The sequence below is a fragment of the Astatotilapia calliptera genome, chromosome 2 (assembly GCF_964374335.1).
Source record: "Astatotilapia calliptera chromosome 2, fAstCal68.1, whole genome shotgun sequence".
Classification (NCBI taxonomy): Eukaryota; Metazoa; Chordata; class Actinopteri; order Cichliformes; family Cichlidae; genus Astatotilapia; species Astatotilapia calliptera.
This window is the reverse complement of record NC_137423.1, coordinates 34,483,008-34,510,981: the sequence shown is the minus strand read 5'-3', so window position 1 is coordinate 34,510,981 and position 27,974 is coordinate 34,483,008. Positions and strand designations below refer to the sequence as shown.

Here is a 27,974-nt window from a genome sequence, read left to right as displayed (position 1 = left end):
TCGGGTTGGTCCTTGAGGGTCGGGTTTAATTTTACGCAGATGTGTGAAATGCTTAACAATCACACATGGTGTTTTTCAGAAATGGTACCGTTTGGATGCCCTGTCCATCCTCCCGCGTTTCTTCTGGCTTCCTTCTCTTTTTATCTTAAAGACAGCGTCGTCATGATCGTGGCACAAAAATATTTCTTTCTATACTTAAACGTCATTTTATAATTTTTAGAATTTTCTAATGCATTTTTAAAAAATCGAGTGTATTCACTGCAAACACAACACTGTATCCTGAACTTTTAAGTACTGCCTCCTGACTAAATCAGACCACGAGGAGGCGCCAGTAAGCTTACTTCAAGCGACCAAATGAACGAAATCTGCCGTTCAGTGCAAGGCCAACTATTGAAATGTGCACAAAGTTGACACGTCGTCCTACAAAAGCGTTTGAACCTTTAGGAAGATGAGAATTAAATGTTTATTACACGCCGAGTGCTGGATCAGTATGATAAAGAAGATGGAGATCTTTGTGATGTAGAATGTGTACAGGTTATAGTAATTAAAAGATACCTGTGGGTCAGTTATAACTTTTGGTGTGGATAAATATGGAAATCCCATGCGTTTAAAAATCCCCTGAATACTCTTTGTTATAACCTCCAAAAACATGATATTAAATGTTACATCTTTCACATCCAGCTAATATGACAGGGTATCTTTCTCACCAAGACAGTTTGTAGGCACACATGTAGGTTTTTTTGTTTGTTTGAGGGGGGGGGGGGGGGGGGGGGGGGTGCAACTTTAGGGAAATTCAGTATAAAGACTTCCCAAATAGGCTGATAAGGGTTTACTCTTAAATACAGGAATCTGATATAGGCATCTGGTTTGCACAAAACTGCTTCACCAGCTATATGTTTTTGTTTATCCCTCATATCTGGACACGTGATGGTAGATTACAGTGAAAAACAGGTTTTGTTAACATTTGAGTCACATATTCTGCTTTCACTTCCCAAACGCTGCCTGCGTTGACACCTTATTTAGGTCTCGTAAGGTGTTACTTTCAATTTTGCTAAACATGAGGTGATGTTGATTAGATGTAAAATCTTTCCCTGACCAGTTGTTCACCACATAATCAGGCTGTGACAACTGATATGACACTTCTGTCTTTTGTGGTAACATGTCATTGTGTAGCCACAAGACTTAGAAGTAGTCCTCGTATTTTAGATTGTGAGAGCATCATTTGGGATGGTGCACTCTAAACACTTCTCCACTTGCATACCTTCATACATCAGCAATTTAAAAAAAAAAAACAAGGGTGGAGGGCTCTGTGTGATTAAGTAAAACTTTCCTATGCTGATTTCAGCTCTTGCAAACCTTTCAGAGTTAAAGCAGCCAACTTATCCTTGAATTCCATTTGTCAATCCCGAAGGTAAAAGGGGAAAAAGGAAAATCCCTTCTCCCGCTGCAGAGGTGTGGGTGGTTTTGAATGCAGAAACAGCCTGGAGTCGTCTCTCCGCTTTCCTCCATGGTAAAGAAAAAGACAGCTGTGAAAGTTGAAGGACAAAAGCAGCTGGGATCTGGGACTGCGCTATATTTGCAGCTGCAGTTTCTGGGTAACACACAAATACTGTTGATAAAACAGGAAGGATTACATCACAACTGTCTTATGTTTTAAGACAACAGTCAGACGTTTCTGTTATATTTTCATCAGCGAGTGTTCAATCAAACCTTATTATCTACACCAAAGATGACAGACTGACTCAATCGTCTCATCGTTTTACTTTAAGGCACCTGTATTAAAGGCTTTAACTCAAGTGTCTCCCTTTCTTCTGCCTAGGCACAATTTTCTCATAAATAACTGTATACAGGAGTGTAACCACTGTTTATTTACATGTTTAGCAATGAATAATAACGCCTCTGGGTTATATACAGACTCATTAAAAAATACATGATTTTTATATAACAAATAGCATTCTGAAGAAAATGAGAGGAACCCCAAACATTTCTTTGTTTTGTTCTGCAGAAATCTTGAAAGACACAAAGCTTATCCAGCTGAGTTAGAGTCACAGTACACTGGTTCTTTTCTCTTCAAGCCTCAGATCGGAAATGACAGTTCAGCCAGGTGCGGAAATATTTACCAGTAGCTCGCAATTGGCACTACGTCTCAACATCCTCCCTGGCTTTAAGAGCTGAGTTTTTATAAGCCAGGCCAATACTGTCGTTATTATTCCGCCGTGCTGGTGCCTGCTCAGATATTTGGCTGCTCACTGTCTGTCTTTTTCTCATCAGAACATTCATCATTTTGGAGCGGTAGTGATCCCCAGCCAGGAAATACAATATGGGATCAATGCAACTGTTGATGCTGGCCAGCGGCCTGGTGATCTTGTAAGTAAAGTTTACTATGTTGAGGAATTTACAGTTAAGATCCAGCACACGGGCCGTATAGTAGAGGGTCCGTGTGATGTGAAATGGGACGAAGCTGACAGCAAACACCACAAGCACCACGATGATGAGCTTGATGGATTTCTGACGTGAAGCAGCACTCTGCTGGCTTGAAGATATTCCCTGTCTGGGCTGGCACAGGGCCCGAGCCATCAGGCAGTAACACACCATAATGACGACGAACGGGATGCCAAACAGCAGCACCATCACAACAGAGCTGTAGTCCACATACTCCTCGAAGGCCTCCTGGCTTGTTGTGTCATGGCACAGGGTGTCATTGCCCCTCCTGGAGGTGGTGACAAACATGATATTGGGCACCAAGCACACGGTCACCACACTCCACACTATGCCGCAGACCAGGTGTGCATGGCGACGCTTCACCAGGCTCATCATCTTAATAGGGTGGCAGATGCCGAGATAGCGATGCACGCTGATGCAGGTGAGGAAGAGAATGCTGCAGTAAAGGTTGGCATAGAAGAGGAAGCGTGCAAGTTTGCAGGCAACCACACCGAATGGCCAGTGACTCCGGTTGGCATAGTAGTATATGAGGGTGGGCAGGGAGAGTACATAGAGGAAGTCTGACAGGGCGAGGTGGAACATGAACACTGTACTGGCGTTCCAAGGACGCATCTTCACAAACAACCATAAAGCTGCAGCATTAAGCCCAAAGCCGAACACAAACACCAGACTGTAGGACACTGGCAGCAGAATGTATTTGAACTCTTCATCAAACTGACAGCTCGAGTTGAAGATCGAGATCAGCACAGACCGGTTGTGTCCTCCTGAGCTGCTGGTGACCCTCTCCATAACTATGAATGACCTGTGCGATCAGCTGTTAAAGCTATCAGATGACAAAACCTGCGAGGAAAAAAAGAAACACTGAGATATGACGATTTTTAAATCGTGTAACTGTAAAGTTCACCTTTTTTTTCGGTTGGTAGCTGCATATTTATCCCTCAAGGGACCAAGCTGTTTTAGCAACTGAAATGACAGAGTGAGGTAATTTATGGCACCGTTGTTTTAAACAGGAAGACTTTTTTATTGGCTCTGTATGGGTTTATCTTATATATACAGTTTCTTTTATCTATGATGGATTCCAAAAATTTCTATGGTAACAAATTATGTTTTTTTAAACGTTTAACTCAAATCATCAAAGCTTCTGATGTAGTAAATCTTGTTTAGGTACAAGATTCACTGCAAAACATCACTGAGTAGTGATTAGAAGTAGAAAACCACAATAAAATCAAAATCAACAAAGTTCAATGTTAAAGAGTACATATATCTCTGGGATCACAACTAACGTTTCCAAACTTTTCCGTATCTTTAGCTAACTTTCCATCATACCGATACTGGAAGTAGATTGACAAAATCATGGTAGGAAACACATTTTTAAGATTTAAAAATATCACAGCAGCACATATAAATATGTCACCGTCTTCAGTTTAAATGTAAAGAATTTGCCCTCTATAAAATTTTGTTTTTAGAATAAGCTACTGGTGGGGATGGTGCTTAGGTGGTACAGCAGTTTGTCCACTAATTGTAGGTTTGGTGGTTCAATCTCCAGTCTAATTTTGTCCTTCTGAGGCAAGAAACAGAACCCCAACTCTGTTCTGTTGCCAGGCCAGCACCTTGCATGGCAGCTCCACTTGCACAAACTTGTGCAGGTGGGCGACAGAGACATTGTAGAACCACCAAAGATGCATTATAAGATAGAAAATAATCTGAGATTAATCAGCAATGAAAATAACAGTTGTGGTAGTACAGTTAGTCTGTGGAGGAGTCACATTTTTTTTCTACTGGAATCATGTCAGAAGCATTTCAGTCCTTCATTTAACTTAAAAATCATAGTCTAAAAACACTGGGGGGGCTTAAATGGTCACTATGCACAGCAATATCCCTTCAGAAAGTAAAATTCAACTAGTTAACTACTTAAAGGCTAGTGTTTGGAAACAATAAACATTATATTATAAAACTATATTTTTATTATCGATTTATGTATCACCTTAAGGTTAAAGGTGATAAGCGTGGTAACTATATAAACGGGGTAGACCGTATTTCACTGGGAAATCTATCGGGAAAGAAGTGCAAAGTTAGATGTAAGGAGGGTTTAATAAAGTGTATCTAAACAGAACTTCCATCGGTTTCTTTCCATTGCTGTTGGTTGATCATTTAAATCTCCTTAACCTGAATAAGAATCTTAGATGTGATTTTACTAAAGCTCCGCATATCCGGCTCCGCACCTTTCTCTAGAAGCACGACATGGTAACTTCACTGCTACTCACCGCCCAACAGGATCCTCACAGCCGTGTTGTTGTTGCGGATCGCGATCCCGTTGTTGCACTGTGGAGCTACGGAGAGTTAGTTCGCTTAATTGTAAGTTTCACTCTCAGCCGTGATCCAGATGTATGAAAAAAACTCTGCTTCTCTCATTCCGTCACACTGTCCACTGCCTCTGTGATCCAACCCACGCGCGTTAAGCGGTCATTAATGCGCAGCGACGAATACACTTCTCGACATTTTAACTCCAACACAGTTCGCGCGGAATGATAGATGGCAGAGTGTGGTTGAAGTGGGAAGTGCTGAGTGGGCAAGCTGCCACTCGAGATTCCTGTTTTTGCAGCTATCGAATTAAAGAAACACGTGGAACTGCTACTAGAGTTTAATTCGGGGACAAACATGCCCATGCATGTATGGATACAGTGATCAAAAGATAGTTTCCCGTCGCTCCGACTTACGAAGAAATGCAGTGCTGTGCAAAAGTTTTGAACCAACCCTTTATTTATTTATTTATGAGGCGGAGTTTTAGTCTTGTGCAAAATTTGTCCAGTCTTTTCACGTTTTTCTTTGGACATTGGCTGCTTTTTCACTCATTTTCAGTGCTTGTACTTGACGGTTTTCAGAAGAATGTCGTTTTGTTTGTTAAGCTCCTTACTCAGGAAATGTGTTTTGTGTCTAAACATAACACAGCTTAACAAGGAACCAGTTTTTAATCTTATCTTTATCTGCTTCGTTACTAGCAGTCAACAGTCAACTGTTCTATTTGTTCCCCCTTGTTTTATTCGAGTCTACCAAAAAGATAACCCAGTTTGATGCATAGTATTTTTGCACTATTTTGCAAGACCTGAGAGATTTGTCTGGCCCTTTAGTCACTGAAGTTTAATCAGAAATGGTCTCAATTGAATGACGTCTGTCAAGAAGCCGCTCTTAAGGAAGGGAAACAGAGAGAAAAGCTGAAATATGCCAAACTACACAAGAACTGGAGTGAAATTCAGTGACAACAGATCTAAATGATGAATGACGAAAATGAACATTTTTGGTTCAAATTATTGTCAGTTCAAATTAAAGATCAGGAGAGAAGCATGACAGTGAGTGTCTACAGTCATTTGTAAAACACTGTGGGTCCTCTTTCGTGGTTTAGGGCTGCATTTTGGCCTGGGGTGTTGGAAGTCTTGTCAAAATTTATGGAAATATGAACACAGAAAAGTATAATCAGAGTTTGATCCACCTTTTAATGTCATCTGGAAAGTTTCTGATTGGCAATAGCTTCGTTTGTCAGTATGGAAATTATCCAAAATATACTGCCATTGCTGTAAAAGCTGGATATATAAATACACAATGGAGAATTATAAGTAATCAACTTCCCTCAACAGAACCTGAACTTTGACATTACTGAAGCAGTGTGGGATCATCTTGACAGAGAGCAGAACAAAAGGCAGCCAACATGCAAAGGAGACCTTTGAAAGTCCACCAAGAAGCCTGGAGAACTATTCCTGAAGCCTACTTAAAGAAAAAGAAAGAAAGAAAAGAAAGTTTGCCTAAAATCATTCAGGCTGTGTTAAAGAATAAAGGTGGTCAACTTTCAAGCTTGTTTGAATTGTTCCACAACTCCACGTGTTTCCACAAGTATGTGCACATGTGGGTACTATACCTCAGGCAGTAGTGCAGGTTGTTTACTAATCAGAAGGTTGGTGGTTTGATCCCTGACTGCTCCAGTCTGCATGCCAAATAATGCCTGTGCAGGTACTGCTGCTAGTTGTTAATGAATTCAGCCAGGTCAGAGTAGGCCTTGGGATTACTTTGTCCCCTTTCACTGGGAACTCTATTCAGATGTCTTTGACTTTTATTTAAAAAACTGTATCTGCTGCCCAGCAAGGATTTCATGTTTTCTTAGTTTAGGCCAAGCGCAAAATAAAAATCCTCTCCCACAGGTGTGTCTTCCATCGGTCTCAGTACTGACCAGGAAGCCAGCAGACTTAAATTAAAAACATTTCTCGCAAAAGCAACATGGGATCTCGCAAAAGTACTAGGCTAATGCTTATATACCTTCCACAACACAGAATAGCCTTGCCCTTTAACACTGTAGTTCTTTACATTTTATTTTTTTTGTACATTTTACTTCTAATTTTGAAAACAGACGCTTGTAGGAGTTAACTTTGTAATGTAGTATTTCTCCACTGTCATACTGCCACTTGATCTTTAGTAAAACAGCTCAGTAATTCTTCCACTGCTGGCATTGTATGTCTGAGATGAGACTCATTCCCATGTCAAAACTTTATAGCAGTCAATACTGAAATGTTATAGGAGATAATATTTGAACAGCCCATCTGTCAGAGGAGTCACGACTTTATAGCGGTGTATCTTCCTTGAGTTGTTAGGGATTAAGTTATTCCTCTCCACTGCATTCTGGGCCAAACAAGATTGTTAGGGCGTGTAATGATAGCTGGATCATAAAGAAATAAAAGCAGGTAAGTTGTCCAATAATGCTGTTGGAGACAGGCAATAAAGTAAGATGAAATGAGGCAAAGTTCCTAAACCAAAGTTTGGATGATCCACACACTGAATATCACAAGATAAGATACTGTATTGCAATAACAGAGATAATAGCAAAGATATTTTGCTATTATATTAATCGCCATTTTATGATCTGTTCCCAGATAGTCCAGACAGAGCATGCTCCTTGACTCAGGTGATATGCAGAGAGACGATCTCCTTGCATAGTACAGTTGTCTGATTTTAAAGAGGAGTCAGTTATACTTTGACAAAAGAGCATCAAACTGAATTTTTTTTTAAGCCAGTTAAAGATCTTTTAGGGGAAATGAGAATTAATTTACATGAAAGCAGAACCCTCTCAAATAGAAACTGTTGTTCTTCACCCAAAGGTTAATATGTCAAAGACACAGTAACCATGTTTGATTGTGCGTGTGTGCGCGGGTCAGCTTCCTGGTGAATGTGTCTCCATGCGGGAAGGTCATCTTGTTGGTAGCAGTGCAGAGTTTCTGTGTACAGAAGAGTTTGGGTGATGTCTGGAATGTGAGTGGGCCACTAACAGAGCAAGCTCCTTATCGGTCAGTTAAGTGTCAATGGACACGTGAGATGTTAACGCATCAGACTGCAAGAAAATTCTTGAAAAACACAGTCATTTTCTTACTAACAACCAGATGAGAAAAGCGATCATATTTTCATACGTGTACTGCAAAAAAAAAAATATTTCAGCATAAAGACCAGACAGGACAAAGCAGAGGTGTGGACTCGAGTCACATGACTTGGACTCGAGTCAGACTCGAGTCATTAATTTTATGACTTTAGACTTGACTTGAAAAAATGTTCTAAGACTTGTGACTTGACTTGGACTTTTACACCAATGACTTGGGACTTGAATTGGACTTGAACCGGTTTACTTGAAAAGACTTGATATTTTACCCCAAATATAAAATTTAACATGCATATTATATAGAGATTGAAAATGTGACGTCATTCACGGGTAGAACCGCAAAGGATTCTGGGAACTCGTGGCAAGAGGTACTAGCGCACACAGACTTTCAATTAAAATCAGTCACACAGCGATAAAAAGAAACACAAAAATGTCAAGAAGCTGTTGTATTATTAACTGCAATAGCCGGTCGCATGACAGCCACGGGAAGCCGACGGGTAAAGAGATCGGTTGTTATCGGATTACGTCGTTGAAGAGAAATTGTTCGAGCCATGTTTCCGAAGTAACAAAGACGCGACGGATGGCCTGGATTGCAGCCATTCAAAGACCAAATATAACGTCCCAGAACACTCCAGCTCACAGGTTAGTCTGCTCCAAGCATTTACACGAAGGTCAGTGTTTTTTAGTAGTTAATACGTCATTTTTCTTAACATAATTGGTGATATAGGTTACAAGCAAGTCTGGCGCTGAACAGAAATTGTCGCGCTATGCTCCTTTGTTTATTGTGCATAAATAGTGAATTGTCCTGACACAATATTGCGTTTCGCTTCTGTTATTATGGTACATTGACAAAAACATACTTTTATTCACAGGGTAAAACAGTTGTTTTGTATCACTAATTGCCCAGTACGATTACAGCATACAATATTATTGTCACTGCTACATTTCTGTGATGCTACCAGAAATTATTTCCACTACTAATTAATTATCGTTGAGCTCAAAGGTTATATTAATAAACGGTTAACGAATGTGTATTTATGACGACAGTTTGTGAGACTGGTAAACTTATGATACGTACGATGGTCTTTACTTTCTACACGGTGCGTTTCAAGGTCCTGCACCCATCCGTCGGTAAACTGTACCTGGGCTTGTTGCAGTGACCGGAAGTTACTAAACTTCATGAGTGTATGCACTCACTCCAAGAACCGTATAATTATAAATATGCATATAAATATGCTACGATGAGATAGCTGACTTCATCTAACTAGCAAATGTTGTCCAGGCTACGTTGGTGATGCAGTTTTTTTTAATGTGTATGATATTTTTGTCATGCGATTTTAAAGCCGGTCCTACAACCGCATCCAAGAATAACATGCAGCTTATCTCAGAACTGTCGGTGAAAATTATTCTTGGAGCTAGGTTTAATTGAGCTGCATTTTAAAGAGGTGCAATTTCAAAATTTGTGTATATTTTCTAAGTTCACTATTTTGTCATGTGTTGAGAAAAACACAGATTTAAAAATTACATGGTCTAATATTTACATTTAGCATAAAACTGCAACATGCTTTTTTTCGTTTTTTTGAATGACTTGAAAGGACTTGAAATTCAAAGTTTCAGACTTGTGACTTGACTCGGACTTTTACACCAGTGACTTGAGACTCGACTCTGACTTGCCTGACATTACTTGAGACTTGACTTGAGACTTGAGGATAAAGACTTGAGACTTACTTGAGACTTGCAAAACAATGACTTGGTCCCACCTCTGGGACAAAGCAACTAGACTTCCTGTATTCAAAGATAACAAAACCCAGAAGATTTAAAGATCAGTAACGAAGCTTTGTTTGTTTATTCCACGTAGTACTAAAGCGAAGAACTCTCTGACATTATAACACTAGTGGTTTATGTTAGGTTATTTCTTGGCTGAAGTCTTGTTAACACTTCATGAGGCTGGCAGACAACAAACACGCACACACCTTTGTGCTAAACTACGTTAATTGGTGGCAGCCTCATTTTTACTGCATAGTCATGAGAGTAGTTTAGATATCTTATAAATGTAACGTGGGTTTCTTTTTCTTTCTTTGCTCTGTTATGCTGCTGTCTGCTAAGTGGCAGTTTTTTGTATGTCAGCTTAAATCATCCATATACAGCAAAGCATGTGACTTTAAAAAAAAACTTGTTTTACAGCTAAAGCCAGCTGTTTCATACTTTGAACTTACCAGCACTCCTCTGGTGATGACATCACTACAATTAGTAGGTCACTGACTTAGTGGTGACTGACACATGCCTGCTGTTAGTACATGTGTTTGGCCGTACTGGAATAAGTAACTACCTCAAATGAATGCAACTGTTAAAACCTGAAAAACATTCACACGCCGGGGATTATTTGTTGCTTCTGAGTCAGCTTCACAGTTGTCTCACCTCTTTCTGCTGTAATGTATCATTTTACCTCATAATGTGTCATTATAGGTGAGCTGGCAAAAGCAACTCTCATATGTTTTGGGCATAATTTCAGTCTGTACGGACGTATCTGATGTGAAGTGCTGTGCTAAAGATCATTTCTTGATCATTTGCTGGGAAAATTGAAAATAGCTGCAGCTATTTACCATAGTGAAACATGTGCAACCTTTCATGGCAATACGATGTGTAAGACAACATCTGAGTTTGTAGGATTCTAACAAGCTTGAAAGGCGATATTTGGTATGACCACCTTTATTCTTCAAAACAGCTTGAACTCTTAGACAAGCTTTCTTGTTATTTCTCTTAAGTAGTCTTCAGGAATAGTTCTCCAGGCTTCTTGAAGGACGTTGTTCCGTTCTCTGTCAAGATAACAAATCTGGTCATATGTGCTGTTCCTCTCTCCTGACCCCTATACTGACAATGATTTGACAGAAAATTTTCACATTTGGATTTATCATTCTGCAAAATCTGCTGCCACATATTTTTGGTTCAGTTCTTGTATAATTTGGCATATGCCAGCCTTTTCTCGCTGTTTCCCTTTCTTAGGAATGGCTTCCTGACAGACATCCTTCCACTGAGACCATTTCTGTTTAGGTTTTGGCAAACATTAGACAGATCCACAAGAAGGTCCAGATGCATATCTTAGGTCCTCTGTCAGGCCTTTTCTTGTTTTTTTTTTCCTGTTTCCTAAGGATATGACTTTCAGATATGGTCCATCTGTCAGTTTTCTCAAGTACACACTGAACACTATGTTGCGAAATGCAAAGTTTTCAGCTAACAGCTTTTTGTGAATCACCTTGGTAATGAAACTGTGTTATCTGAAATCAGAACAAATTATGTGTTTTTGAGGCAGGCTGCTAGTAACAATTTCAAATTGTTTCTTTGCTAAAATATTCTGTTTAGGCGCAACAGTGGTTACTTCCTTGAATTAAGTGCCTTTGCTTGAATATTTCACAGGTGAGTGTTAAGTAGCTTAACAAACACAAAACCAAAAGAAAAAAAAAGGCATTCGTACAATTTGTACAATGTCCCTCAGGATATAAGACGGAATCATCTGTTTGGCTTAGACTTTATCAAAGTCCATTATCATGGCATCACTAAAGAATAAATCTTCCACTGCACACATTAATATAAGGTCATTGTAAAGGAAATTTGGTTGTATATCTGATTTTACATATTCTATACTTGTAGTAGATGATTTTGACTGCAATAACCCCTGTGCACTTCAGTACTAGGCCATTAAGTAGGCTATATCAGACAGCATTCAAGTAAGATAACACACCATGATCTGTGCAATGGACGGCAATGGAAGCAACTGTCTGACGGCATGAAATGACATGCAATTGCTTGGTGATAGTCAAGAGTTGCTTTATCCACTTTATAAAAACTGCATGAACCATGCACAGTGGGCATATTACAGATTAAGCGGCAGGATAATAACAGTATAGGACAGTAAACAAAATGACATATGGCAGGCCTTTTTTGTATCAGCTTTCCAAATGAACTTCCAGTAGATACAGATAGATTTTATGCTTCGTGGGTTTAATAGAGATGCTTTTAAAAGCTCAGGCCCAGGCTCATTAATAGCAGTGTAATGGAAACAGACAGCAGAAGGGATGGAAGTGGAAAATAAAACAATAACTTTTTATGAACACTGGCAATTGAAAGACTATAATATTATAGTCATTTAGAATTCACTGACAGTAAAATCAATGAGACCTTAATACCACAAAGCAATATTTGTATACGCGTCAGTAATGAGAAATGCCTACCAAGGACTTCCATGGATAACATCACGCTCTGGCAACATGGATGGAAGAATCAAGCAGATTGTGCAACGCATGCTTCCTGTGTTCTCTTTGCTGTGTTGACACACACAATCTATTGTTACAGTACTGATGTGATAAATGAAAAGTTGACAGGGCTGTAGTAATGTCCAGCTGGCAGCCTGTCTTACTTTTACTTCTAACAGTTCTTCCAGTTGTAACTGAGTGAATTATGATATTTTGTACCATTAATGTTGCCCGTTTCTCTATTTCAGTTCCAGGTCCTGGGCAGATTCTCGAGAATCCTGCGTCGGTGTGAAGCGTTCATTACTCCTGCAGCGCACAGATCCTCCTCAGTGATGCCACTGTAGAGTTAAAGATACATTTAATATTCCAGCATCGGACACACATCGTCATACTTGCTCACAGTTTTTCCTTCTTTTTAACCAGTAATGAAAAGATCAGGTTCTAATGTGCATCCACTGTTAGTTTGCACTCTATCTGAAGTTACCGCAAAGCTGTTGAGTCATAGATAATATCAAAAAAGTCTCATACAAAAGTTTTATTTAGTTACAAAATCTCCTTCTGGGATAAGATTCCTACAGTGCAACTGAAAGAAGAAACAACTGTGACGCAAACAAGAAATCACATGTTCATAAAAATTAAGTAAGAATGTCATAATGTTTGTATTATGCATTTCGCATGTGCAGATTTCACAGAAACCAAGTTTCATTGTGAAGAAAAAAGACAAGCAAGATCGAAAGTAGTGGGGGAAAAACACGATTCAGTGGTACCAGTGTTGAGATATGACATATGAGTTTACATTAAAGTGGCCTATATGTTTCCAAGAAGCAACTACAATGTTTCAGAAAAGATCCCCTTAGTTCCTCTTCACTGCTCATTGTTGCCTCCCAGAAAAGTGTGTTGAAATGACCTTTCACTCACATGAGCTTTTTTCTACTTCTTCCTATGTTTATAATTGTTTATCAAAGCGTGTTTGGAAAAATTGAAAGTGTTTTGTTTTGAATTTACACATTTCCCCTAAATGTACCACATACAGGCAATCAAGCATTTAAAGTACTGTTCTGGAAACTGGACAGCTATGAGGATAAACTAACAGTATGTTTGTGTGTTGTTGTCCTTTTTCAAACTGTGTCTGTGAAGAACGAGCAGATGGTGAATTTGTGTGTGGCATTCTCAAATGTTTAGGTCTGCGTGATTGTAGTCATTGGCCACAGGAATTAAGAGATTAAGAGACAAAAAATAAATAGAAAAAAGCAAAAACAGAGAATAAAGTTATCCATGGAGTCACTCCAGGACAGATACACTGGTGTTATACTCATAATGATCTTACATAAATATCTAAATTAATGTTACCTGAAATAATCCAGATCATCCCAACCATTGAGGCTAAGTCCCAGGGTGTATTTTTGAAGGCCCAGAGTACTAAGAAGTTCCTGCACAGTCTCTGGTGCGCCTTGCAGGGTCGACACCTGCAATGAGATAAACTATATTGAATTATTTATTTGGTTAACAAAACTCAGAACTTATAGCTTTGTCTTTGAAAACAAGATTACGCCTACCTCTTTCTCCCAGCTGCATCCTCTATCTCCATGCATGGAAGGGCCATTTCTATAATTTGTCCTCTGGTAGGGTATAGATGGGCCTCTCTGCTCTATGGGGAAAAAGTCGACTTCGCTGAGGGACTTGGCAATTTGCAAAGCAGTGAGTGAGTTGTCTCCTGTAGGTCCAGGGGGCTGATGATCCACTATCCAGGAAGCAGTGGCCTGACAGTGTGTGCGAGTGTAGGGGAGAGCTGATGGTGTCTTAGCTGCTTTGATAGGGTTGGTCCTTTCTGGAAGAAGCTGATGTTGATCCCTTCTCACCTTTTCCCTCATGATTGCTGAGTGATTCATATACAAGTTCTTTACACTGACTTCAGGCTGTAGGGAGTCCTGAACAATATTTTTACTTTGATATTTGCCTGTGGGTGGTGAAGTCTGTTCTTGGCAATGTGAAATGGCTTTACGTGATGGTGGAGGAATGGGAGATGGGGTTTTGGCTGGAAAGAGTTGATAAGAAGAGTGGGATTGGGATGCATGAAGGTCACTGGTTGTCAAATACTGGGACAGCATGGCTGGAATTTCAATTTCTGTAAAGTCTGATCTGCGGCCAGGTCTGCTGTCAAAGCTATGCCTCCCTGAGACTTTTGGGAGCTGCAAAGCCTCATTACCAGACCAGATCACCTGAGGATCCCTTCGATGGGGAAGCGCATCTTCCACCCTATGTGGCACGGACACGCCTTCAAAGATGTAGTAAGCGGGATTGGTGTAGCTGCTTGGATTTAGTTTGGCGGGAGCAGCTGAGGACCTGCAATGAATTAAAAAAGCCCTGAATTAAGCAAACTCAACCACATACAAAAGTTACTGTCATCCTCAATTCTCACTCATTAGCCACACAACTTTCTAATATTTCTTAGAGTTTTGTTTCAGTTTCATTTCAATTAGTTCCCAGAATGAGTTAGCTCCTTTCAGTTAAAATAAGCTTTGTTTTTATTATTATAACATCGATAAAAGGTTGGCTGGAGCAAGATTCAAGAAGTTCAGATGAGGTATTACTGTATACTTTGTGAAAGCAACTGAATCATATAAGGATGCCATGCAAACATCAAAGAAGAGGTACTGGTTTAATAAACCAACGCGTCACTATCTTTTCATGCTTAATGTGTAAACAAATCTAACCAAACTGACAAAGAATAAAGCATTTTATATTTTTAATTCATATTAATTACAGTAATTACCCACAATTGTTTTTATAGTTTCCACATCTCCAACAATGTTGGCTCTGTGTTTAAGCCAGGATTGTGCTCACTTACAGGCATGTACGCAGACAGCTGCAGACACTACATTCACATAGTCATTAGTTTTATATTTTCCACCTGGAGTCTACATTAAGGACTAGTGCATTTTTCACAGAATGTAGCATAGGCACAAGATATCATCATTGAGTCATATTCCGGTGGATCACATGTAAAGGGCCGCAGTAACTAAAGCACCAGCATTTGTAGTGCCCGTAAAAGCTTACTTACACACACCTTACTCTACATACCACAAACTACACATAATTCATCCAAGCAGACTTCAAACTTGGAAAAAGCACGAGATTAACAATTTGGTCGTGATGTTAGATGGCATCTATGTCTGAAAGCAAGTGTAATCCCAGCCAAAGCCCTGCACAGCAGTTTCTAATAGTTTCTGACAGAGGCAACTAAAGATATATGGCTTCCATATCACAATGCCTTCAACAAGAAAAGCCCATCTGCATGTATTTAACTAACCAGCAAAGTTTCTCAATGATGCTGCACTTTAAAATGCCAAAAATGTATTCTAGTCTTGGGAAATTTGTGCCATCAGATGCCAGAGATTGGGAAACGTAAGTTTTCAGACATTCAGATTAAAGTAATTAAAGTAGTACATTTCAGCATCTATGCCAGTTAGATGGGAAACAAATTTCTCTCATACAATTCTCTAAAATAAGTGTATACAGTGGAATGTGAATCTAAATGTAAGCATGATAGTATGGAAAAATATAGACAAAATGTGCTCACATCCACTAATCATTTGTACAACGTCTGTCCCAGAAAATGTCACCGAGCCCCTTTTCTTGACAAATGACGCTGTCCTCACCTGGTTACAGGGATCCGTGTCACTGCAGGAGACATGTGTCCCCTACCAGAGCCTTTATGATCTTTCTCAATACTGAAGCACTCTGGAAAAGTCAAATCACAGGAAATGAAAATCTCATTTTCTAGTATACAAAATGGACTTACAAAACTAAGTCTGTTTGGGGTGATTAGGCCAAAGGCTGTTGTTGTTGTGTGTGTTGTGCCTGACCTGATGGCATAATACCCATCTGTCCTGTCTCAGGATGCATCTGGTCAGTCAATCGGGAGCCAAAAGAGGAAGCAGCCGATAGATACCAGCAAGTGTAAAGCCAAGCCAGGGATCATTGAGGAACCAAATAGAGGAAGCAATGTGAAACTCACAGGAGTCAAAGAAAGTGACAGAGGATGGAGATGAAGGTTTAGTGGGAAGTGATAGTGCAAGCAAGGCAGAGGTTAAAAGAAGACCAGTTTCATGTGACCCACCATAGATCTTCTCCCGCGTTGCTTGCTTGTCCTTGGGCACATGAACTCTGACACGTCCGCGTATGGAGCCCATTTCCTCACCTCGGTGACTCAGAAAAGTCTCAAACTGGTCAGATGCACCGGTGACGGAGCGCAAAGCCACACAGCATTCACCTATGGCAAAGATATTTTTTATAAAAATGCTCGTTAGATCAAGTAAAACTTTGTTTATGTATGAGATTTGACACGAGATGTTTGCAAAGCCAAATAAAGGAAGTATTAATATGGATAAGAATATAGTAAATTTAATACAAAACACTATTGCATTGTGTTTTAACATAGTTGGGTCTTTGAAGGCACTGGTTAGCAATGCTACAGTCATGAAGGGACAAACTTGCTCAGCGACCAACCGTATGATTCAAACCCATCACATGACTTCACAGACAGCAGCATGTGTTGATCTTGAAGATGATCCATCTCAGACATAATTGGAAGGAGCTATAATAGGACACACAAGTGAAACACAAGTTAAAAAAATAATAAATAGATGAGTTATATTTTAGCCACTTCTCTGTATGAATGCCTGACCTTTGGTAGTTGTTTGAAGGACCAGGCGAGTTTGAGAAACCCAGGAACGTCACAGCTCTGTGAGTCATTCTCACTTGAACGTCGCGTCTCTGCAAAGAGAAATACTAAAGATAAACGACTCTGGTGCATAATGCTTCACAAAAAATTCACTTACTGATATGAAACCATACCTTCAAGGCACAAAGAATGAAATTCAATGAAGAACTTTGCCTTGCTCGCCGTCTTCACAATCGCCTCAATACCTTCGAGAATAATCCAGGCCCTCTCCGTGCTGGAATTTGAATCTGTTTGAATTGAAAATACTGTACTGTTAATTTCACGAAGACATTCTGTCAAAGTGCTTATGTCCAAAGGGACAACAACCATGACAGCACCTGTTTTGGAGGTGGACTGTGATGTCACTCCCACTTGATATGTGGCAAAAACAGGTGAATGATCACTTGTGAAGATGTCATCTGTGCAACCTAGTAAGAGATAATATATTACACAATTTAAAAAGCCGCACTAAATATCTCTGTGTGCTGTTGCTACAGCAACATGACTTTGTGGTAAAGCACATGAGCTGTTAATCATATTTGAAGGAGTGTGTCAAAATAATATCCAGTATCTGTTTTGTTTCAACAGTTTGCTTGAGTTTGTCAAAATAGAAGTGTGGCTTAAAGAGAGGAAATGACCGTTGCTTTCATAATGGCCCACAACCGAGTAAGTTCATTTTATTGGGCGATAGGTGACTGGTCATTACCGCAGCAGTCTGCACGGCTTACCGTATGCAGTGCAGGTGATGTGCGTCTCTGGGTAGGACTTGAACAGAATCCTGTCACACCATGATGGTACATTGACTCGCACCTACAGGAATGCATTTAGCCATAAAATAATCAACAGTGCATTGTATTGGTCTGCGTAAAAATGAAATTCAAATACGTATTCATAGCGTGTGCTCTGAAGGATTTCTGTTATGCCAAACATTCATGTTCTAGAAATGAGTTTAACGCTTAGCCTCCTATTTTTAGAGAGTGGGTCAGCTAGTGTCAATCACCGAAGCACTTCCGACCCTTTAAAGAGGATTAAGTTACAAAAAAGTAACAAATAACTCGTCTTAATGACTGTATATTTACTGTATATTTACTTGAATGATTTAAATTTGATTTTTGGGGTGATTTGGATCCAGCCCTGAAAAGATTGGTGATTATTGTTTGCACACACTTTTACTACATCTTTTCATTCTCAAAAAAAAAAAAAAATACACAGTGAAACAAAAAGTCAGCTTCATGTGAGGCACATGTGCTAATCCAGTTCCAGAATGAAGTAACAACCACCGGCAACCACAGACAATGAGACTTCTTGCAACATGCCACTTTAAAAGTTACCCCAATTTTTGTGAACTATTCAGGTGTAAATATTGTTTTTATTTTCGGGATGTGTAATCTGTTGTGCATTGTTTTTTTTATACATTTCCTTGTTTTTCAGAAAGAAAGAAAAAAGAAAGCAAGCTCACCCCTGAGGTCTTGTACTTTTGCCATAGGTAGCAATCTCTAGAGCCACGTTCATACCGATAGGTGGGTGGAAATGCTATCTTCTCTTCCTCTTAACCATGATAAATAAAGAAAGTGAGAAGAATAAGAAAAGTCAGTGTGGCACATAATGAGATCATACTGTTGCTATTTAGGAAATTGCATTTCAGCATTTTTCACAATGCGTGCAGATATAATACTGGACTTTCAATATAAAACAAGGCAAAACTGAAACTCACTGAAATAGAGAAAGGCTTTCCTTTTGTGTCTCTCTTGGGTCAGCTGGTCGGCACACATTAGCTCCTCAAATTCCCTTTTGGATACATGCTTCAGGATGTCCTGGAGTTAGTAAGCAGTGACATCAGTGTATAGGATGTCACAAATAATTGTTATTTCACATGCACTATTAGGAAAATCTTCAAGTGTGCTAAGTCACTCAGTATGTTAAGAAACAGGAGAACAAGGAAATAAGCAGTGTCAGTCTGACCTGTACGTCCAGGTCAAGCCTGTAGTTGAGGTCTCCACACCAGAAGAGATGGGTGAACCGCAGGCTTATGTCAAAAGCAAAGAGCTGTTTGTCACCCAGAGACAGCAGCCTGAGGATGTCCACAAAGTTCTGGTTCCTCCTGGACATTAAACAAAAAGAGATACAACAAAATAAAAAGGTTTTTTTTTGAAGAGCAAGAAACGACCAGAGCACACAAAATTTCTAAACACATTTGGAGAATGCACCTCAGGACTTTGTCGCTTCCAGACGTCAGGTGGCAATTGACGAACCCAAAGGACGTTCCATTGAAGTGGAAGGAGACCCCAACAGCTCCCTTGTTACCTGAAACAATAGAAGCAGTCAACCTTAAATCTACAGGTTAATGAAACATCTTGTCCTATCAACAATCATGCACAGAGTTTGGGGGGTCTTGCTGTATATTTACTGAATTTGCTTTGTGTGCACTTGTGATGGTGAGATCATGCAGAGCAGCCTACCCAATGTGTTCCCCAAGCCAGTCTTCACGTTGGCTGTGTTCACATGGCTGATGCGACTCTCATGCTCAGGCTTTACAAACACGGCCAGCCTTATATTCCAGAGGGACTGCACTGCCACCTACAGGACAATACCCCACATTGTAATACTGCATTTTTGTTTCCAACCAGTCAAAACAATTATTTAACGGTTTCCAAAAAGGCAAACTCTGGAATGAAATGCTTTATTTTTAGAGTGTGTTGTTGTTAAAAATGTTCCCGTTTAAACATTTTTACTGCATGAGACAAAATGTGTGTTCCCATGCACTTCGTCATCTAAGGAGCTTAGAAAGAAAAGCTCTGGACTTCAGAACCGAAGAAGCAACTTAAAGAAGTCCAGACGCTTTTCTTTCTAAGCTCCTTAGACTAAAATGACCTGGATGACTGAGAACCTTCACAGACATGCACTTAGTCATGCATATATATTAATATTTGGGCTTTCACATAAGTGTTATTGCCCTTTAAAATTCTAAAGTGTTATTGTTTTAATTGTATATGCTATAAGAAGAATAAAGCACTGATTTACATGAGCTTAAAATTAAACTTTAATGACAGAGGTGACCCAATTGTAGAACATGGCAAAAGATTGATATTGATATTCATTTAACCTGTAAAGTAAACTGTAGGACTAATGTTGATCTTTTTTTTAAGGTAAGCCTCATTTTTGAAATACTTCTGGTCAGATCAAAGGTATTATAGCGCATGAACTCACCGTTTGTAAAAAAAAAAAGTCAAACAGAATAATATAAAATTAAATATGTGGAGATTTTGGGCTGTGTAAAGATAAATGTTTTAATAGCTGGATGATTCTTTTAGAGGTATGAACGTGGACTGAATGAATTCTGTAAGGAGCATTTGGAAAACTGAAATTCGGTATTAAAAACATTTTTTTAAATTTAGTTTTAATAATGTAATTATATAAATCCAAAGCTGCAGGACATGAACATAATGTGATGTTATGTATGTAAATAATAAATAAAAGACAATTAAAATGCTGTTGTGCAGAACAACTCATGAGCTGACTGTGAAATAAAGCTCCTCACTTTATCCTATTAGTGGACCTTGCCTCTGATTGTTGAAGTAATTATTACATTTCTATGACAATTAACAAACTTTGATGTATAAATTCAATCAACCTCTTATTTAATTCATCTGGATGTAACGTTTTCAGTGGGTGAAACATTTCTTTGATCATCCAAGTGACTTCTCTTAGACTGAAGAAGTCACTGATGAACAGATGAACAAAATCAGCTTTTTGGGATTTGCTTATCTGGATGATTTAACATGCATTTAACAACCCATCTCTCTACATTTACATGTGATGGATTTAGATTAATTTACTCCATATTTAGCCATGGGAATCACAGAATTCAGCTGAGAAGAAAATTGAGAAAAGGACACCTACTTGTTTGAAATCAATGTGAGTATAGCTGCGAAGGGTTGCTTTGATGTGATCTGTCCACTCTCTTTCCCCCTGGGGGTTTTCCTGAGTCCCTAAGGCATAGATGTCATGAGGAAGCAAGGCAGTTGAGTCATCAGGGGTGTGTCCCAGACCGCAGCAGGTCACCCACGACTGTAGACTTCGAGGAGGAGGGGAGCCACCTGCACAATTAAAACAGAAGAAGTCAGAGTTAAAAAGATCACCTAACAATAACTCAGCACAATGTTGTCTGGCTGTGAAAAAAGACTCCCATTGTGTTTTAATGTTTACCCATATTCCAGGTGCCAACAAAAACGGAGATCACATCAGGTTCACTCCGCTGAGAGTGCCTGGTTTTCATCAGCTGGAGGAGCTGGCAGAACGCATCGCATTTCTAAAAGAAATGACAGTGAGTTATGATGAGAGAAACAGCAGATTCCAGTAAATGAAAAACTTCAGTATCGTGCCTTACCCGTGCACTCTCAAACGTCATCTCCCGCGGTGTGCTGTGGTGGCTGTCAACCATCATGCGTACCTTGGCTGGACTGCTCTGAAACTTGACAATCTGAAGGACTGATAAAGAGGGAAAAAACGGAAAATAATAAAGTAATACATACATATAATAATTATTAAACAATATTTTTGCTTTGAAGAGATACGTTTTAGCCACTGTAAATAGCTAGGAAACAAAGCAAAGATTTCCTTACTTCTGTCATGTGAGACTCTTTCTATACCAAATGAGCCAGTCTTCTTGTCAAAAAGCAACACTCCTGCGTCCACATCCACAGAAACAGTTTGTCTGCCATACCTCAACATCTTCACCTGAAAAATGACATCAGTACATTTAAGGTCAGAGATGAGTTCATTTGTCTTGCTTTCAGTCATCTCTTTAAAAGATGGCATGTAAGTGAAGAACAGACTATAGATTTTTGATTGTAGTAAAACTTGAGGCTTTTTCTCACTCTAGTTTACCTGAAAGGAGTAGACTGGCAGCTGCCGGGCATTGCTCTTTGCGGGGGTTACACAGGTCGGTGATGGTTCAGGAGGGGGTGGGTTGGGCTGCACTGCCAGGTTGTGATTAGTCACAGCATCTTGTAAAGCTTTTAATACCTTTATGGGAAAATGATATCAAATGCATTGTTGCAATGTATAACTTGTGCTGTCTATCAGGGGAAAAAAAGGGGGTTGTTTTAATTTATGTATAATTATTAACACTTTATCATCACTTAACCGAACGCTATGACTAAAGGTAAACTTTGGAAAGGATAAAGACTAACAAAAAGAGCTGCCTGGTAGTTTGTTAAAGACTTTTAATTCTAAGTTATGTAGCTTTATTGCCCATGTAAGAAGTATATGAATGAGTTTTCAAGTGTTAGACCTTTTTCAGCTCCACAGCAGAAGTTTTATTTTCATCGTAAACGTACCTTTTTCTCCAAAGAAGAAAGGAGACTGACCAAAGCTGAGATCTTACACAACAGGTTCTCTATATCCATCTCTGAACCCTTGTTAACAATTAAAAAAAAAGCACTCAATTAGTTTGTCTATATGGATGTCTACTACATTTAGTGCATAATGTTAAGAAAAAAAACATAATATATAGTTTGTATTGTACCTGTGCCTTGAGGGGTGTTAAGGAGCAGCTAGGATGGTCAAAGACTTTGGCCAGGGTCTCCAGACTTGAGAGAGTCAGATCAATCTCACTGTTGAATAAATAAATGCACAATTTTAATTTACCCATTATTCATCTGTTATTCCTAACTTCTTATCCAATTCAGGGTCATGAGGAAGCTGGAGCCTATCCCGAAAGGTGAGGTAAACCCTGGGAATGTCTATCACAGGGCTAACAGAGAGTAACATCGCTCAGTCTCAAAATCACACCTGTAGACAATTTAACATTAGAATAATAATAATATCTATGAACTGCAGGAGAAAGCTGGTTTACCACAAGAGCACCCACACAGGTACAAGAAGAAGATATGAACTCCACAGAAAGACCTCAGTGGACCTGCGATAGATTCAAACCCAGAACCTCCTTGTGAGGCAATAGTGCTAATGACTTTACCATCATGCTTTCCTAATCAGTCTCAAACATACGTAAATTTTAAAGAAGTGAATCAAAAATTAAAAGTCTATTGCAGGTGAACTAGTATATATCCTGCATATAGCAAACAATGACACCTTGTGTGTGGCAATAACAATCCGTACACTGCAGGCTGCTACAACTGGTCAAAAGCTCAGCACTGAAATCAAGTGTGAAATTATGCTAACCTGTTGAGGCCTTGGCAGGCAGCACCCAGAGTGCGTTTGAGGTGGCATAGTGTTGTTGCCCCTTTATGCACATTCTCAATGTCAAGAGGAAGCTCACTGAAGAGGTAGTCATTCAACAGGCCAATCACATCACCTGCAGTACTATTAAATAAACAAGGAAAAAATCAGATTATATTGTATAAAGCATGAAAGCCATCTTTTTTGTACTGAATATGAGAGAAACAGAGTAGGCTAAGAGCAGAGGTTTAACACAGAGCAGACAGTTTATTAATAGGGCAAAAAAGTCAAAAGAGGGAAGTGCTTTGCAAATAGTTGCTATGCTTGATCGCCAACAGGTGCATGAGCTAATAAAAGAGCTGATTAGATGCAATCATATTAACGTGAAAATAGAAATTAATATGCAGCATAAGTTTGTAAGAAACCACATTCATGCATGTGACTTTATGTGATGCAGTAATATCAAATATGGACACTTCTTATTAAAAAAGGCTAATAATTTATAACATATACTGTGCAAGGAATATCTCTGAAATAGGTGTATTTTTGGCAATGGAATTAATTAATAAATATACCTGGATGTGTTTAGCTCTTGCAACTTATCGAGAAACAGGGCACGAGGGGCTGCTTTTGCTGGGGAGCCTATGAAAGGTACTGTGCCGACAGACGCTGGAGCAGAAGTTGGCTTCTCATCATCTGTGCATACGCGAAACACAACATTTGAACATTACAGCACAGAGGGAAGGATCTAGACATCGCTATTAAAGCCACATGTTTTATTATGTGTACAACATGCAGGTTAATAAAGGGTACAGAAAAAACTGATTTATCGTGACATCCAACCTGAGCTCTCGTCACCACTGTCCGTATCACGGGGTACAGGATACAGCAGAGGAGTGACCAGGCCTTTGTGGGGTTGCTGATACCCCAACACCAAGTCCTCCAGTGTCCGGAAACAATTCACCTGCACCCCTTGTGTTGTCTATAAAACACACAAATGCAACAGCAGATGATTCATTTTATGTCTGGTTTAAAATGTCTTGACCTAGCATAAATTCTCATTCTACACAGGAAGAAAACCAAAAAAAAGGAATGCAGAAGGTAAGGGATGCAATAATTCTGTTTAAATCTGTCGAGTAGTTTGAATTAAAAAGAGTATTTCACTTTTAAAAGGTTGTGCATAGAAGTACAGATATGACTGCATAGCTTCAACGTATATGTAAAAGAATGTGCTGCTATATGAAGGCCTTATTTGGATCCACAAACACTGAAATGAGAAGTTCTTAAACTTGTTAAGAATCAACGATGAGATTTCAAGATTGTTAAGAGAAAATCTTCCCCGACTGTGTTATAAAAGAATTAAATTACTAAGTAGATTTTAATTTGTACAACATATCTTTCAATGAATGTTTCACACCAGACCTCCACCCCCTTTCCTCTTCCGAAATCTTGCTTGGTAGAGCAAAGCAGAAGTATTGATTTGCATGACAGAAAAGGGCACATGCAGATGATTTGCTGTGATAAAAGGTGTCCCTGAGAGATTTAGAAAGCTTTCCCTTGTGGCCCAACAGAGAGATGACATCACTTCCAGCTATTTCCTGACTATAGCAGCACTTAGCTCTCTGTTTCACTGTGGTCCTGCATAAAAAAAACCTCTAAAATCCCCTCACCACATAATAACAAATTTCTTTTCAAAATTATCTTTAATACATGACTAGATTCATACAACACACATTAAAACCACAAGCTCAAGTAAGCCTTCTCTAAAGGTTTTCACTAAAATCTGGAAAACTTAAAGTAACTGAAAGCAGCATGATTGGAATTTAAGATAAAGAAAAGATGCTGCCATAGGTACTCACACTCTACAAAATGGCATGGTACATATTAGACCACAAAACCAAGTGTGCCCTTTTCCTGTGCCCTCCTTTAGAAGTTTTTGTTTTCGTTTTGTGGTGAGAAACCAGTTTTTGGCTTGAGCTAAATGTCTGTTTTGCCAGGAACTCTTCAAATAGTATTTTTATACCACAAGGGTCTCTTGAAAAGCAATTAAAAAGAAATGAAAAGGAATAGAAGACAGTGAAAGACAAAATTGGCCCCAAAATATCTCCATGGCCCTCTTGGAAAAACAAAAAGGCAAGCGCACGACTAGTGAGTTAGTGGAGCAAATCCAGTGAGGGAAAATACATACTGAAGGTTTATACACATGGCAGTGGAAAAACAACTGAAATAGCAACAGAGTTTTAGGTCTTTATTGGAAACTGGAGGAATTTTCCAAGTCAGCGGCCTTAAAAAAACAAACTGCCAGACAATCACTATTAAACTTGTTATTGAACTTTAATAAGCAGACACTGCTATAAAAAAAAGAAAGGTCAGAGATGATTTGTGGTTTATGCCCCAAAAATATTTATTCCTCTCACTCACCCACTGAGTGCGTGCTTTTGTTGGTGCAAACTTTGTGCTTGTGTGTGTTCTTTAATAGTCTAATAATCAGGTCATTTGCGAACTAAATACGCCTGCTCGAAGCATCAAAAACAGACACATACCATCTCTGGCTTAAACTCTCCCACATCCAACAGAATCATTACGCTTAACACAAACAGCCCCATACATACACATGACAAATAAGCACACCCATTGGTCAATGACTTAGTGTGTGGGTTGAGTAGGAATCTTTGAGACATTAAAACAATTTCTCCTCTGTGCTGCTGAGCTCATGCTGCAAGCATGCAGCCACATGGCAGAGATGCCATTCAAACAACAAAGTTACTGCAGTTGTAACAGAGTCTTTACAGAGACGAAACTCAAACATGTTCCTGTTCTCCTCACAACAGGCAAAAACAAACCAACGTTTGATCCTTCTAACTTGAGTCGTACTCCCCTCCGTGTGCACAGTTTGTGACAAGGTTTGAGACGCGTATGGTGTGGTGTTTTTACTTGGGTCCTTTTTTCCAGGAAGAGCATCCAGGGCCATGTGACAGTGAGCACTCACCTGAACTGCTAGAAGACCATCTGCGTCAGGAAGAATACGATAGGTGTGAACATGACGTTGGAACCTTTAGAAACCAAAAATTACAGTGGTTATTGGTACTGCAAAATACTACAAGGCAAATGCTCAAAGGCAAAGTGTGCATAAATGTAGGTTTTTTTAAGGATCCCATGTGGATCCCATGTGTGTATTAAAGACAATAATTTTCTCAGTAGTTTTACAGATCACTGACTACAGATCAACAATGTGCCAAAGAAGAACATCATCTCCATCCATCACTTCAAAAGACACATTCAGGCAGCATATAAAGATGAACAGGTTTAAAGTGTTTTGCTACAGTATATTACATGAAGAAAGTGATGGAAGAAAGGGTCAGTACAAAAAGGGGGGAGGGGGGCAATTTCAAAGAGTGAATGAGATACTGAGAAAAGAATGAAGGGAAAGTGGGAGCACTGTGACCAGCCAGGCTCAGCTTTCAGGAATGTATCTGGCTTTGGCTGATGAGCAGTCAGCGTAGTGCGGTCGCTGGAGCTCCTGCCCACTTTCAGGGGCCCCAGGGAAGAAAGAGGGGTAAGTGGGGAAACAGGGAGCAATGAGCTAGGGTTAGACAGCCTGTGATGGACTTTACTTGGACAATACCATCTGACTAGTCTGGAGAGTGTGTATTTGTGAAGTCTGCCCAGCGTGTAGGCACTTTTAGCCACAGATGTTCCTTCACTGCCTTCTGCCAGATGATGGTGAAAGTGATGGATATGACAGGATGAGAAAAGCTGCTGAATCAATTTACAAATGACGACATTCTGTAGAGCTAAATGCTTAATATTTGCCAGGTCTATGTGCCAAAATCGAAATGTCTTACATGGGTAGGTGTACTTATTTCTGGTTTTGTGTAAAAACAGAACAATAAATGAGAAATTTGATGTTTTCAGTGAGCTAAAACAAATAAAATGAGACTTTCTTCCAATACATTTCGCAATATTAATACAGAGGGTCACTTATTATTGCATTTTCCCTTCTAAGTTCTGAGGGATACAGCATTACTATCAATGGCTTCACATTTAAAATGTGCTTGTTATTAATATACCGCCTAAAGCAGGGGTGTCAAACTCAAATACACAGTGGGCCAAAATTCAAAACTGGAACAAAGTCGCGGGCTAACATTAATATTTATTGAAATATATTTATTCCTCCAGATATAAGAATGAATCTTTTTTTATGGCCTCAAACACGTTTTGCTGAAAAACTGAATATGGAACAAGCAAAGCTTAATACTAAACAATATATATATTAGCTGTATAATACCAGTAGGCCAGCTCTGATAGTAATTTGGTATGGCTTCGCGGGCCAAATGTAATTAGGCTGCGGGCCAAATTTGGCCCGCGGGCCAGAGTTTGACACCTATGGCCTAAAGAGTATAGTCCATAAGATAATTGTGTTCGATTATGAGAGGCAAACGGCTCACTCTCTAAGTATGTGAAATTGTGTGTGTGTGTGTGTACTCACAGCAGGCATAATGCATAGGCTCCTGGCACAGACTCACTGTCTCTCACTAGGTAGCTGCCATCCCTCCCTGCCCGTGCCAACAAGTCCTCTGCATACACACGGCTGATGTCACGGTGATACCATGCTGCCGTAGCCATGGCAAACAATGTTGAGAGTTATGATCATAAAAATAATCCACATGAGGTGATGACATAGGTTTACTGTCACACTTGCTCTGATAGCACCGCACTGGAGCTCTGTCACCTATGTCATTAGCCACTGAGTGTGCTGAGTGGTCTACTTTAGTGTTTCAGCCTTTCCCATGATCCTCTTCTTCATGACCAAAGTGTCAGAAAGAAGAAAATTCTATCAGCTAGCACTTCCTGGGTTCCTGTTGTTTTCTTCTGGGTCACATATCCTGTTGAATTGAGGTCACAAAGAAGAAATATCCAGCTGAGCGCAAGGTTAGTCCACTCCAGCAACAGCCTTCAGTCCATT

General features: G+C 39.5%; 2 protein-coding genes and 1 long non-coding RNA gene across 4 annotated transcripts; 1 reads left to right on the top strand and 2 right to left on the bottom strand.

The window, feature by feature from the left end:
- Positions 1 to 1,845: 1,845 nt before the first annotated feature.
- On the bottom strand, positions 1,846 to 4,845 carry LOC113007838 (P2Y purinoceptor 4). Its single transcript, XM_026144818.2, has 2 exons — positions 4,707 to 4,845; positions 1,846 to 3,282 (listed from the first exon to the last, which is right to left on the bottom strand). Exon 2 carries the CDS (start codon positions 3,229 to 3,231, stop codon positions 2,140 to 2,142), a length of 1,092 nt encoding a protein of 363 aa, XP_026000603.2. The 5' UTR covers positions 3,232 to 3,282; positions 4,707 to 4,845; the 3' UTR covers positions 1,846 to 2,139.
- LOC145431854 (uncharacterized) lies at positions 4,673 to 12,446 on the top strand. The gene is made up of 2 exons (XR_013912162.1): positions 4,673 to 4,797; positions 12,354 to 12,446. It is a non-coding gene; the product is annotated as an uncharacterized LOC145431854 (long non-coding RNA).
- On the bottom strand, positions 11,664 to 27,678 carry inppl1b (inositol polyphosphate phosphatase-like 1b). 2 transcript variants are annotated; one of them, XM_026144760.2, is made up of 27 exons: positions 27,498 to 27,678; positions 25,998 to 26,061; positions 23,852 to 23,990; positions 23,584 to 23,704; positions 23,012 to 23,152; positions 22,356 to 22,443; positions 22,168 to 22,245; positions 21,716 to 21,853; positions 21,451 to 21,565; positions 21,216 to 21,316; positions 21,035 to 21,137; positions 20,729 to 20,925; positions 19,288 to 19,405; positions 19,036 to 19,132; positions 18,791 to 18,929; positions 18,543 to 18,642; positions 18,288 to 18,376; positions 17,557 to 17,638; positions 17,167 to 17,256; positions 16,963 to 17,076; positions 16,793 to 16,881; positions 16,615 to 16,702; positions 16,226 to 16,378; positions 15,765 to 15,846; positions 13,662 to 14,448; positions 13,456 to 13,586; positions 11,664 to 12,443 (listed from the first exon to the last, which is right to left on the bottom strand). In XM_026144760.2, exons 1-27 carry the CDS (start codon positions 27,632 to 27,634, stop codon positions 12,350 to 12,352), a joined length of 3,675 nt encoding a protein of 1,224 aa, XP_026000545.1. In that variant the 5' UTR covers positions 27,635 to 27,678; the 3' UTR covers positions 11,664 to 12,349. The 2 variants fall into 2 exon arrangements, with proteins under 2 accessions (XP_026000545.1, XP_026000562.1); XM_026144777.2 differs by having other exon boundaries at positions 13,456 to 13,571.
- Positions 27,679 to 27,974: the final 296 nt, after the last annotated feature.

Coding starts and splice junctions, on each gene's coding strand:
- LOC113007838 (XM_026144818.2), bottom strand. CDS start 3,231: ATGGAGAGGGTCACCAGCAGCTCAGGAGGACACAACCGGTCTGTGCTG.
- inppl1b (XM_026144760.2), bottom strand. CDS start 27,634: ATGGCTACGGCAGCATGGTATCACCGTGACATCAGCCGTGTGTATGCA. Junction 21,317..21,450: donor AAGAGTCTCACATGACAGAA/GTAAGGAAATCT, acceptor CCTCTTTATCAG/TCCTTCAGATTGTCAAGTTT. Junction 18,930..19,035: donor GGAAGCGACAAAGTCCTGAG/GTGCATTCTCCA, acceptor TTTAATGTCCAG/GAGGAACCAGAACTTTGTGG.